The sequence below is a fragment of the Staurois parvus genome, unplaced genomic scaffold (assembly GCF_062004578.1).
Source record: "Staurois parvus isolate SC_StPar_1 unplaced genomic scaffold, SC_StPar_1.0 ptg000287l, whole genome shotgun sequence".
In the NCBI taxonomy this organism is placed as follows: domain Eukaryota; kingdom Metazoa; phylum Chordata; class Amphibia; order Anura; family Ranidae; genus Staurois; species Staurois parvus.
In genome coordinates this window covers 11,277,246-11,290,438 of record NW_028318083.1, presented here as the reverse complement: position 1 = coordinate 11,290,438, position 13,193 = coordinate 11,277,246, and the positions used below count along the sequence as shown (strand labels likewise).

The following is a 13,193-nucleotide window of genomic DNA, read 5'->3' as shown; positions in this document are numbered from 1 at the left end:
GATTTCCTCCAATATTTTTCAACCTATTCCTGTCTACATGTACTCTCTCTGTCAGCTGGACATCATTGCTGTGAGCAGGTTTCATGATAATGGCATAGTGGGCCATGCCTGCACAAAGTTGGTCAGCAGGACCGCTTGTTTCTCCACCAGGGGCACATGAGACAGGGTAACAATGCAGGAGCCCTACCCCAATAACAGCAAGTGCTTGAAATATGATCATAATATGTTAGATTTTTAGTTATTGAGTATCAACCTTTGTTTTTTGCTCTCAGAACAAAAGGTTTTGATGGACCAGTGAAAAAAATAATCAAGGCTTGCTCAATTATGCGACTAAAAGTGCTGGAAAAAAATGACTCCTGTTATGTTCTGGAGTAAAGAGTCCTGTCTTCTCACTTTTTCTATGTCATTGGAAAAGGGCCTTCATCCACTTCAGAGATTGTGGCCATATGATGTCTGCAATCTCCCTCCTCATTGGTTCATTGGTGACGTATATCGCTTAAAAATGTTGATTTCTTTTTCAGCGTGGAGGGTACTTCCAGGATTGATCATGCTGAAGAGATGGAATTGCTTCTGGAGAATTATCATAGACAAGCAGAAGACCTAGCTAATGTGGCCAGAGAGCTACGTTTACTGATTGATGACTCAGAAAGTGTCATTTTCCTTAACCTGGACAGGTTGGTTACTATATTACTCCACTACCTGCATCATGTAAATTATTTGAATGATCTGTAGTATTGCTTCTGAGTTTGAAACTATAGTCTGACATCCCAAAGGAGACAATATAGCTGCCTACCAGCCAAGGGACAATAATGGAAAAAGTTTAAATTGCCCATCTTACGTCTTTCCTTAGTGTTTTCCAGTCCCTTTCCTGAATGGAACAGCATCAGGACAAGTTCCACCATTCAAGTTGGGATGCTTAAATGGGAACAATACTTGCCTCAGCTCCAGCAATACGGCAACCCTGAGCTCTCCGCCCGGGTCTCAATCGCCAGCTGACGTCATTGGCCGGGTGATGATGACGTCACTTCCATGCATACGCAAGGAGTTTAGTCAAATATAAAAACAAATAACTGTGCTGCGCTCCTATATTGATGTAAATAAACTATAAAAACAGTGTAAGTCCTTACAATATATTATCCAAACAGTACACAAAATTACTTGAACGATCCCTTTAGGATATAGAGAAATATTAGTGTAATAACATTATTATGTGTCTAATATCAATAATAAAGTGAAATACTCCTTTTCTGAGAGATGGGTACAAATAGGTGAATTCACTCCAACATATAGATGATTGCGGTATATATGAAGCTCAATTATGCGCTCACCTCCATTTTTAGCCCAAAAATACAGGCTAAACAAGCTGTTTATCCTAAAAGGATAAAATGTGCACTGATGTTCACCACCTTCTTTGAATGTGTTCACAGCGTGATTTCCTGATTATCCACCTGGTGTCTCTCCTCTCATTACTATCCTATGCAGATCTGTGGATGTATGGATGGATGGATATTTCCTCCTTCTCACCTCCAAGGGGAATAAACCTCCTAGATCCACTTCAGAAGTCTCCACACATATAATGCCAAAAAAAGAACAAAAGATAGTGCTTTACCCTTATAAAACACTTTATTGCATAGCCATTGTATTGCACTCACATTTTAATAATTAAACAAACCTTAATGCATATCTCCTTGTGTGCACCTCACACTAGCTGTACTCGCCGTATAGAAGCCGACTGGGCGTGGTGACGTCAGAGCCCCTCCCCAGGTGGATAATCAGGAAATCACGCTGTGAACACATTCAAAGAAGGTGGTGAACATCAGTGCACATTTTATCCTTTTTTAGGATAAACAACTTGTTTAGCCTGTATTTTTGGGCTAAAAATTGAGGTGAGCGCATAAATGAGCTTCATATATACCGCAATCATTTATATGTTGGAGTGAATTCACCTATATGTACCCATCTCTCAGAAAAGGAGGATTTCACTTTATTATTGATATTGGACACATAATAATGTTATTACACTAATATTTCTCTATATCCTAAAGGGATCATTCAAGTAATTTTGTGTACTGTTTGGATAATATATTGTAAGGACTTACACTGTTTTTATAGTTTATTTACATCAATATAGGAACGCAGCACAGTTGTTTGTTTTTATATATATTCTGACACTATTTATGAGTTGGTATGATGTGTTTGCGAACCTATTTGTGCATTTATAATAAGGTGATTTCATTTTTATTATTTTTGATTCAAGACATATTTATACATTTTATTTATATATACTTTTTTGTATTTCACCTATTTATAGAAATTCACCATATTAGCTCACGAGTAATAATTTAGCAGGAGTTTAGTCAGATGCGGCGATGCCGAATTTGTCCAGTGAGCTGCACGTGGGGCGGACAGGCAGATAAGTAGCTTTAATGCAGAGGAGACAAAGCATGTTTCTTCTCTATTAAAAATCCTGCCTGTCTTCACATTTTTATTGTGGAGCCTAAAGTTCAACTTTAACTAATTCTACTATACAGGTATAATATACAAAACCAGGGAAAAGAAAATAAGTAAAATAAATTAAATCTAGTGTGTGTCAACAATTTTCAGCTGCAGTAAACACTCAAATATTATGTGCAATAGTTGAACCCCACTTTATATTTTATCATTAGGTGCACAAGTGCATAAATACTTCAAAGATATTCAACTAGTACTTAAAATATCAACTAGTGATTCCAAGTAAAGTCCAGTGATACTATAATATAAAATCCAGTGTGAATCCCATGTGATATATCACTGACTCCACTTCAAATGTGCTCTTCAGTCTACAAATATTCTGTTAAAGGGTGGGAGGGGCCAAAGTTGATGCTTGAGTTTCCATGTCCAGTTCATGACAATCCATGCCATGCCTAAATAAAATTGGTTTAACTCCATCCCACTAGGGTGTGGGCTCTGGAAGGGTGCTGATAACAATGTCAACATCCTTCTAAAACTAGACAAGTCAGAAGTTATGACTATATTCAGAGTTCAACATAGGACGTTGCCTGTTTTATATAAATAATGGGCCTGTAAGCAACATATATAAGTGTCTTTCAGCCTATGAATTAAACTGATATAGACCAATTTTCATGGTAGAGGCTATGCCGATGTGGACCCTCTAGTTATCAAGGATATTTAAGAAACGTGGTCGGCATATCCAAGAACTGTAGTCTGACAACCAGATCCTAGTAGAACAGAACACTGTGGGGCAAATCAGACCAGGGAGTTGGATCTGTGAAGTTGAAACAACAATGAAGAATTCTGGGAGAGAATGTTCCCTCATGACAGCAGGTGATGTGAGACTGGTTATGGCACAGATTCTGTGCTTAAGGCAGGAGAAGGAAATCTATGTGATTGACAGCAGCCCGACAGGACGAGAAGGTGCTGCTCTGATTGACTGACTGTAGCATGACTGAAAGCCAAGCTGGGCAGGGATATAATCTATGCTTAAGGCAAAAGGAGGAAACTTCCCTGATTGACTGCAGCCCAACAGGAAAGGTGCTGCATTGATTAGCTGCAGTATGCCTGAGAGCCTGGCTGGGCAGGGACAAACCATGTAGCTGGCTATATTATTGAGCAAGTGAGACTGGCCATTGCCTATAGTACTTGGTCCTATGCAGGAACAAGGTAACAGAGCATAAGTTGGAAAGTACAAAACAAGAAGAGGTTTGCTTGTTAGATCTGTGGAACTACAAGTAACATACTGGCTTGCTTGCTGGTCTATGGAACCAGCAGTGAATGACCACAGCTTTTACTTCTGGTCTGTGACGTCTATCATTTGAGTCACTAGCACTGAGCACTTGGTTCAGGCTGGGACTTTATTGCCCATCCTAGGAAAAGCTTATACTTGAAGGCCTTTGGCATAGCTGATGATGCTATAACAATCTGTTTACATCTATTTTTCCACAGAGATGAATTGATGTCCTTTTTTCATCTATCAACGGATGGATGAAAAATGAACCAATGGAACGCCCATGTGAAAGGGGCCTTAAAGTTGACCTGAGCTGAGAAAGTTGAGGATTTTCAATGGTATAGGAAAAATTGAGATGTTGTCTCTAAGGAGCACCCAGAAAGATTTACAATTTTTTCTTGAATTTTGAAAAATGACAGTGTACCATAGCTGTATGTCTTGTATGTGACAGGTTGTGCTACCTGGGACTGCTAGTAGCATAAGATTTAAAGTGAGATTTGGTGATGTGCTGCTTGCTGGAGAGTAGGTTGTACTTGACTTACAATGGTGGTCCTGTGCTTCCTCACATGTCTGCAATAACAATGCGAAATATGTGCAAACTGAAAATACACTATTCTTTCACTTAACATTACTTGTATGGTATATTTATCAGTTGTGCTGTCATGGAGTATAATCGAACAACTAAAATGATGCCTAATCTTTTCCTTAACCCTCCTCCATGTACTTTTCGTCGCAACAATTAGCATTCTAATTAAATCGATAAAGTTCTCTGGAAAGCATTGACAGATGCTCTTGTCCCTTTCCAGGTAGGTGGGCCCCTACTCTCTTGCTTGGAAATACAGTACAAGTAAATGTACCGGTTTGTTTTCCAGCCACCGAAATGTGATGATGAGACTGAACTTACAACTTACGATGGGTACCTTCTCCATCTCTCTCTTTGGTCTCATTGGAGTTGCCTTTGGTATGAATTTGGAATCTACCTTTGAAGATGTAAGTACAAAAATACATATTATAATTGAAGAACGAGAAATATACATATACACATGGATAATGGAGAAATCGAGGCCAATCTTGTACAGATTCTTTAGAACTTTAAAACCAAGACAAAATAGAGAAACAGTTAATTTACCAAGTCGGTACCTCCATTATGTTTCACAAAATGCCTTGCTCATCCAAATTCCAATTTGATATTACAAGAAAACTGTGCCTCACCAGTCCATCAGATACACTCACACGGTTCTTTTGTCATTACTTTCTTCCCCATTAGGTAAAAATGTAACCGTTCACTATACAGTACAGTTACATCCCCCCAACTAAACCACGTTGAAACCACGTATGACAAACAGGTTTCACTTGCAGAATTGGCTTGCTCCTTTCTTTCATTTTGGATCTGAAGTCCAAGACATTTTCACTGTGTTCCATAGTGCAGTGCAATGCAGCTAGAGTTAGGTGTCAGTGGTTGTCCATGCTTTTAATGGAATCATGGCTCAGTAATAGAGTGCTGCTCAGCTTTTGTTATTTGTACAGCCTGTGGTATTGGCAAGTCTTTCCTCTTGCTACAGCGCATTGTGATTTTCTGCTCATAGATGGCAGAGAAAATGGCTATGAAGCCTGCCTGGTAATAGAGAGGTTATGGCTATCTGGCATTCAATGTGGTGTGAAGATTTAGCATGGAGGATGTATCTTGATCACCAAGTTGCATTTTTCTAATTGGTGACCAAGTAACCTGGATTTATCCAGCATTTGGCAGATACCTTTATAAGCTTTTAAAATACCGTGTGCTACCTCCAGAGGGTGGATTTTAGTTTGACTTCAGAATTATGTAGTTCGGAATATATCTGCACATTTGACTAACTGGACCTAGTAGCCAAAACAATGTTGGCATTACTGCTGACTATTCACACAGGCCAATAGCTTTATTATCTTCGGTTGCCCTTCAGCTTTGTGACAATGATATCCAATGATTAAAGTGAATTCAGTTATACTATTGTGGCGTGTGTGTTTTATTTATATATATATATATATATATATATATATATATATATATTCCAATGATTGAAGTGAATTCAGTTATACTATTGTGGCATGTGTGTTATATATATATATATATATATATATATATATATATATATATATATATATATATAAATAACACACATGCCACAATAGTATAACTGAATTCACTTCAATCATTGGAATATATATATATATATATATATATATATATATATATATATATATATATATATATATAATAGATTTATTTTTTTTTTTTAATGATTAATCTTCACTAGTTTTAAGAGGTAGTGGCTGTGACATGAGCTTGTGTGCCCACACAGATTTTTTTTTTTTTTTTTCTTTTTTTAATTTTGTATTCTTTTTATATTCTGTGAATTCTTGTTCATTCTGTGCATTTTTTTTCTGTTTCTCTTCTCTGTTTCTAGGATGCTAAGATCTTTTGGTTTGTTACTGGAGTAATGTTCCTAGGAAGTGGTCTAATATGGAGGCGGTTGCTTTCTTTTCTTGGAAGGCATATAGAACCATCAAAGCCTCCCTCGGTATGTTGGTAAAAATTCTTCCTAAAATTTGATTTTGGAGTTTGTTGAGATGGCAGTGTGTGTGTACTGCATGGAACATTTTATTACAGAAATGACCGTGAAACCAAAATGAGCCACACTGAAATATTTAGTATGTTACAAGCAGGACTGGGGAATGGAGCAAAGAAAAAACTGTCTCTAGAACAGTGTTTCTTAGCCCTTTTCCAGTCCTGGCTCCTGTGAAATGTATTTTCAGTGTCAAGGCACCACACTTTAAGGCTTGGTTTACATCACTGCATGTCAGGGAATGGATGCAAAACATACACACAAATGTTCTGCTCTTTAGCAGATGTGTAGGGGTGCCATTAGTTCTTAATTGTACTTCCTCGCATTGGCAAACCATGATGCATTTTCACTGTGGCACAAAAAAAAAATAAAGGGTTAGGAAATGAATGGGCTGCCCTGCACAAAGCATGCAGCCATGCAGATGTGAGCCACATGAGGTTAGGAGATTGTAAAACCACAAGGTTGAGCTGTGTTTTTACCACCCCAGTAGCTCCCCCTTTAGCTGCAGAGGCAGCCAAAATTGTACACTTTTAAAATTAAAAAGTGTAAGAGCGCTGCCCCCTTATGATGACAAACAAACAGTTCCTTGTGACTTTGTTAGTGGATTTTTAGCTTCCAAGGATTAAAGTGCTCTTCATATATCCATGTAGTTCGTGCTCTGTGTTCCCCCCAGTGGTCCCACTCACTCACCAGCTCCTGTGGACTTTTATAAACAAATAAGAGTCAGACTCGCTTTGGTGGAGGAGATGTTGGGTTCTGCTGTGACTTGTAGTCCGCCTCTGTTTGGCTACACTGGCCTATTTCAATCCAACATCATTGGCAATCGAGTACTCATGTATAAGGAATGGAGGAGGAAGGCCACATAGTGTAATTCCATTTATTAAAATCCAAGGAATAAAACAAAACATATATTGCACTTACAGTGCAAGTGCTGTGCTGATGTACTGTTCAGCGGAGCAGTGGGAACTTAGTCTGATTTGAATGCCTTTGTCAACCAGGTTGCCGCAGCACCTCTGACAGCCTCAGATGGCACCCTGGTTGAGTGCCTACTCTAGAAGAGTAAAATGTGTGTGAGGAACAGTGTGCATGCACTTATAAAAAAAACATATTTATCACCCAGTCTAATCTTAGGCCCCTTTCACACAATCGGTTAGATTTCAACTTTTAGCAGCAGTTCGAGGAACTTGGAACTTGTATATCGCAGCTAAATGCAGACAATACATCCCTGTGGCTTAATTTACGCACTGCGTTTAGCAACATTTTCATAACATAAAAAAAAAATATATAGTTGACAGCGTCCTGGAGTGATGTACCTCAGCTATCTGTATATAAATAAAGCACACAAAAAAAAGTAAACAGTCACATTAGAAAAGGCAAGAATTTACTAACACCGCTAAACGCAGCCGCATGTAAACACACGTAATCACAGATAAACACAATGTACAAACGCACGTGATCTCTGTGCCAGGAATGTTGGAGTTTCCTAACTTTTTATACTGGTAGCTCCTTTTTACAACCTTCATTCCAAAAAAGCTGGAACACTGTGTAAAATCTACATAAAAACAGATTGCAATGATTTGAAAATCTGATAAACCCAATAATACTAATAATGTCTCACCATATGGAGGACAATAGGAGTTAAGAGGAAGATTAAAGGCTGTGTATATGCAGAAGTGTGTTAATGACTTAATTTGTAGGTGAGCAGGTTTTTCACCTGGTGTGGTAGTACACCAAAGTGTGAAAAGAAGAAGATATTCACAGTGTCACGTATTAACGCCAGTTGGTGTATTGTATGGACTTTTATGTTGATGGGACTATTTAAATCACAAATGTTTGTCACTATAAATAGTGGTACAAGTTACGTTTAGGATAGGGGATCTGAGGGAGTTGCGCTGCACTTTTTATGAAGATTATGCACTCTACATATAAATTCTTACCTAGCTGCTTACTGGTTTATGTAAATTGATTTACAGCAGTAGCAGTACACAAAAGCCTACTTGTATTTTTGCAATTTTAAGGAGGGTTTGGTTTCTGGGTTGCAATCACATTCAAGTCTAATATAGCTTATTTTCCTTTATTCCATTTCCCCCCGCAAGCTATTGAGACCACCCATCACATTGCTAGCCAAGGGTAGGCGTAACCGCATTAAAGTCAAATGCTACATATAAGTTTTGGTGGCAAATGGTCCTCTAGAACCCCATGGATTCAGGCAGCAGAGTAGCTTTTTAGATTATTTGCGTCAAAATAGCCTGAAATTCTGTGGTACACTAAAAAATCCAGTGCAACCAGCGCTTGCATGGTCACCTTGTAGTCCTGCCCTTTTTCACTGCCAGAAATGTAACTGGCAGCCCATTGTGCACATTTGTGTAGCACCATACCTTTTGTACCAAACGTTCCTTCCTGTTGGCCAGCAATGCGTCGGTTTCCCAGTTAGCTACTGGAACATTGAAAATGTAGGTAAACCTAGCCTGCATGTTTACTCTGTAGTACTGCTCCTACGACCTGAACATTTGTGTTTGTGAGATATATGGTGAGTTGCCACATTGCCTATTAGGGCACTTAAAATATATGCATGTGCTTTAGAGCTTCCTGCAGCTTGGACAAAACATGTCTCGACTTACCCCAAAATACAAATGGAAGATCAGTCTAATACTATTCTTTAAAAAAGTTCCATCCCCCTCCTTCCTGCATACCTTTTATAAAAAAAAAAAAAAAGATCGGTGTATTTACCTTTTTTAATCTTGGGCACGTGATCCTGCAGCTCTGGCTCCCTTGTTTAAGGAACTGCTTAACAGCAGCAGCAGTGAATTTCCAAAGCTGTGACATTACCCATGGGCTCTCAAGGCCCAGACGTTGTCAGCGTTCCCTCCTGTCCCCTGCAGTAGCCACTCGCTGACACAGGGGAGCTGGGGATCACCTAACTAGACCGAGGAAAAATAGGTACGATAAGTACACAGATCTTCTTTTTTTTTTTTTTTCTTTCAGGTTAAGTAGGAGGGAGGATAGAACATTTTAACAATGGCTAGTACTATCCTTTGCTACCACTTTAAATTACTAAAGCTGCATGACTGGGGAAATTATAATATGAAATTTTCACATTAGAAACTAGTGTTATAAATGGACTTAATAGTTTGTATTTTTCTGTTTTCTCCAGATCTTGAAGAGGGCATTTCCTTTCAATGGAAGAGTAGATGCACCAAATAACCAGAAAACGTAATCTTTCATGTCCAATGAACTACTAAGCAGAGTGACTGTTACAATGGTATTTCTCAACCACGGAACAGAAAGCAAAGCGCCCAGCGCTGTGCTGGCTGCAAGGACATTTTTATCCTGATTAGTGGAGCAGCTTCCACCTCCTAGTGTGCCTCCTCTGAGTAAACAAGCACATGGAGGGAAGCAGTTTATGTGGACTTCATTCACTTGCACTTTGTCGCATTTTGTGAGTAAATATAGAGGAAATATTTTTTTATGTTATTTGACTTCTGGTATATGTAATACTAATATTAATCATCCTCTTCCTGACCAGAGACATACATGGACCTGTGTTTTATTTCTAGTAATACAACCCTCACTGGAAATTCACTGTATAGTGTACATTTTAGATTATCTACTGCACTGCCATGGTAGTGGTACTTGAACAAGTCCTAGAAGAAGTTGATCGTATGTTGCTATTTCTGATAAAGGTCTATACTATAGTGCAGATATTCATTAATAAGTCATAATACATGCTTTTCCCTGATCCATGTAGTAACACAGTGGGGCCTGCACTCCTACTATTTGCCTAAGGAAAAAAGTATATGCTGCCATCTGTAGGTGAAATCTGGTAACATCATTTTGTTTAGCCACTGATGCTTTGAGAGCAACTTTTAAGCTGATCATAGATTGGTCAAAAATTGGCTGGTTCAGCAAGGACCCACCAAACAACAACCCATCTATGACCATTCCTGCTCAAGAGAAGTCAATCTTATGATTAGAATGCAATAGTACAGTGGGGAGGATTCCTCTGTCCATTTCAAATGTGTGTATGGAGCAATTTTTACTTTTATCAGCCTGCTGGCTGATCCAAACAAAAAGGTTTCCATCGAGGGCCAGATTTAGTTAAGTGTAAGTCCATCAATCATTTTAGCAATTGAGTATGAGCCAGTATTGCCCCATTACAAGGCCATTTTTCTGTTTCCAGTGCTGTGATATTTTGACAAATACTCCATCATGCAACACTGTATCTAAATAAATTTTATATCATTTTTGGAACTGTTTTTTGGATTTTTTTTTTTTTACTAATTAAAGGAAAAATGTTTCTTAGTTGTACAGAACACAGGATCTTTAACCATTGCTTATATGTAGCTATCGTCAGGTGATTGGAGTGATTGAACACTGGGTAAAACGTTGCAAGGAAATCCCCTATACCAGGGCCTGACAAATTTACAAATTCGCTTTGAAACTAGGAACCAGCGAAAAAAGTTAAGAGCCATTTTTTTTTTAACTAAAAAAAGTCATTTTATTTAAAAAACAAGACGGCTGCCTCATTCAGTTACAGTTTCTACTGAATGAGACAGCTTTCTCCCTAGCTAATTTTGAGGTATGCATGTCCCTTTAAAACTCTGAAAGTGTGAATATTTAACACTTGAAGTTGTTTGGGCTAAAAGTTTTAGTGTGTGTGTGTTTATGTGTAACAGGCTGTGTCAGCTAAACTCTGCTTAATTCCCTGTTTGTCTCCAGCACTGTATGTGGGAACTAGTAGGGAGGAGGAGAGGTGAACTACGATGCACTCAGTTGTTTTTTTTGGGGGTTTTTTAAGATGTTAAAACTAAATCAGGAATTGCTTACTCCTGGTGCCAACAGTGAATAAGCTGACAAAAGCCCAGGCGTTGGGATGCAATTTCTAGTTGCCATGGTGACCTTTTCTAGCCCATCCCAGCATCCCTTTAAACCGTTCAAAACGCTCAGGGATAAGGATCGGCTTTTATGTAACCACTGTCATGGTGGCCACATGATCGGAAGCCCTTACCACTAGCTACCAATCTTTAGATGGGACTGAGAGCTCAGTGCGAGGATTGACAGCCCAGTGAGCATGTTCTCAGCACATACATTGGCTGTGTGGGTGTTTGAAGCTCACCCTTTTGCCACCTTACATATGTGTTTGGGGGTCAAAAGGGGGTTAAAGTTGAAAACTAGTTAAGCCCTGGTTCACACTGAATGCGGCTTTGAAATTTCTCTACTACAGCACAATTTCAAAGCCACCAGTCAGTACGATTTCATGTGAGGCTTGCCGACATCTCTGTGACTTCATGCACATATGTCTAAGCAAGTTGCACATGAAATTGACAAAAAATAGTGCATTAACCATGGTGCAAGTTGGAGTTGCACCGATTTGGTTCCATAGGCACAGATAAGGTGTGACTTGTCATTTGACTTTAAACTGTCAAATCGCATGACAAGTCAAACCAATGTGAACCGGGGCTAATACACAGCTGAAATTAATTGAACAGCTTTTCTCAACCTTTTTAACACAGAGGAACTTGTGAAATAATTTTCTGGCCTTGGGGAACACCTGCTAAAAATGACTATATCTACAAGTCATGACACATTAGTGTGAAGGTCAGTGGGAAGAATGCTCCTTACACTTGTGGTCATTAGGAAGAATTACCACCCTTACATACAGCTAAAAAGATCAATGTCAGTGGGAATTTATCTGAGAAGTAGAGATTTCTCATTACTTAAGGAACTCCTAGCAGCCTCTATAGGAACCCCGGTTGAGAAATCCTGACATAGGGACTGTTTTTGTGCCAAGAGTCTTACAATACTGGTCAACTAGGCTTGTTACCCATTCACCCCTGACTAGTCAGGTCCTCAACCTGGCAGCAATACAGCTTGGTCAAATCACACAAACCTGCTGATTGGACATGAATAATAACATTTTTATACCTGACTGAAGTTTAGTCTTAATGTGGTTGTAAAGGCTCAAGGTTCTTTACCTTCATGCATTCTATACATGAAAGGTAAAAAAAACCTTCTGTGTGCAGCAGAATCACCCACTGACATAAAATAGGAATAATATTTAAATTTTTTTATATATTTTATATATTTAATAGAATGAGACACACAATTACCTTCTATTTAAAGAAGAATCTGCTGTGCTACTAACCTATACTGTTGTCAGTTTACATAGACTTTTTGTTTTGTCTGTTTTGTAAGTGTGTCAGTTTAAAGCAGTTCATGTCTTATTTGGACCCCTTTATATACCGTATTTGCCGGCGTATAAGACGACTGGGCGTATAAGACGACCCCTCTACTTTTCCTGCTAAAATTTAGTGTTTGAGCTATACTCGCCGTATAAGACTACCCCTCTTCCAATGCACACCAGTGGCAGGAATAGTGCCCCATCATTGGTATCAGTGGCAGGAATAGTGCCCCATCATTGGTATCAGTGGCAGGAATAGTGCCCCATCATTGGTATCAGTGGGAGGAATAGTGCCCCATCATTGGTATCAGTGGCAGGAATAGTGCCCCATCATTGGTATCAGTGGCAGGAATAGTGCCCCATCATTGGCATTAGTGGCAGGAATAGTGCCCCATCATTAGTATCAGTGGGAGGAATAGTGCCCCATCATTGGTGTCAGTGGGAGGAATAGTGCCCCATCATTAGTATCAGTGGGGGGAATAGTGCCCCATCATTGGTATCAGTGGCAGGAATAGTGCCCCATCATTAGTATCAGTGGGGGGAATAGTGCCCCATCATTGGTATCAGTGGGGGGAATGGTGTCCCAACATTGGTGTCAGTGGGAGGAATGGTGTCCCAACATTGGTGTCAGTGGGAGGAATGGTGTCCCATCATTGGTGTCAGTGGGGGGTGGAATAGTGCCCCA

The 13,193-nt window shown here is 39.2% G+C and overlaps 1 protein-coding gene across 1 annotated transcript in view; it reads left to right on the top strand.

Annotated features, from left to right (window-relative positions):
• The window catches only part of MRS2 (magnesium transporter MRS2), a 30,879-nt gene extending 20,301 nt beyond the window's left edge, over positions 1-10,578 (top strand). Inside the window, exons 8-11 of the mRNA XM_089682252.1 lie at positions 522-674; positions 4,597-4,714; positions 6,169-6,282; positions 9,482-10,578. Of these exons, the coding sequence (XP_089538378.1) occupies positions 522-674; positions 4,597-4,714; positions 6,169-6,282; positions 9,482-9,544 (448 nt within the window). The 3' untranslated portion in view covers positions 9,545-10,578. The remainder of the gene's footprint in view (positions 1-521; positions 675-4,596; positions 4,715-6,168; positions 6,283-9,481) is intronic.
• The last annotated feature ends 2,615 nt before the right edge of the window (positions 10,579-13,193 follow it).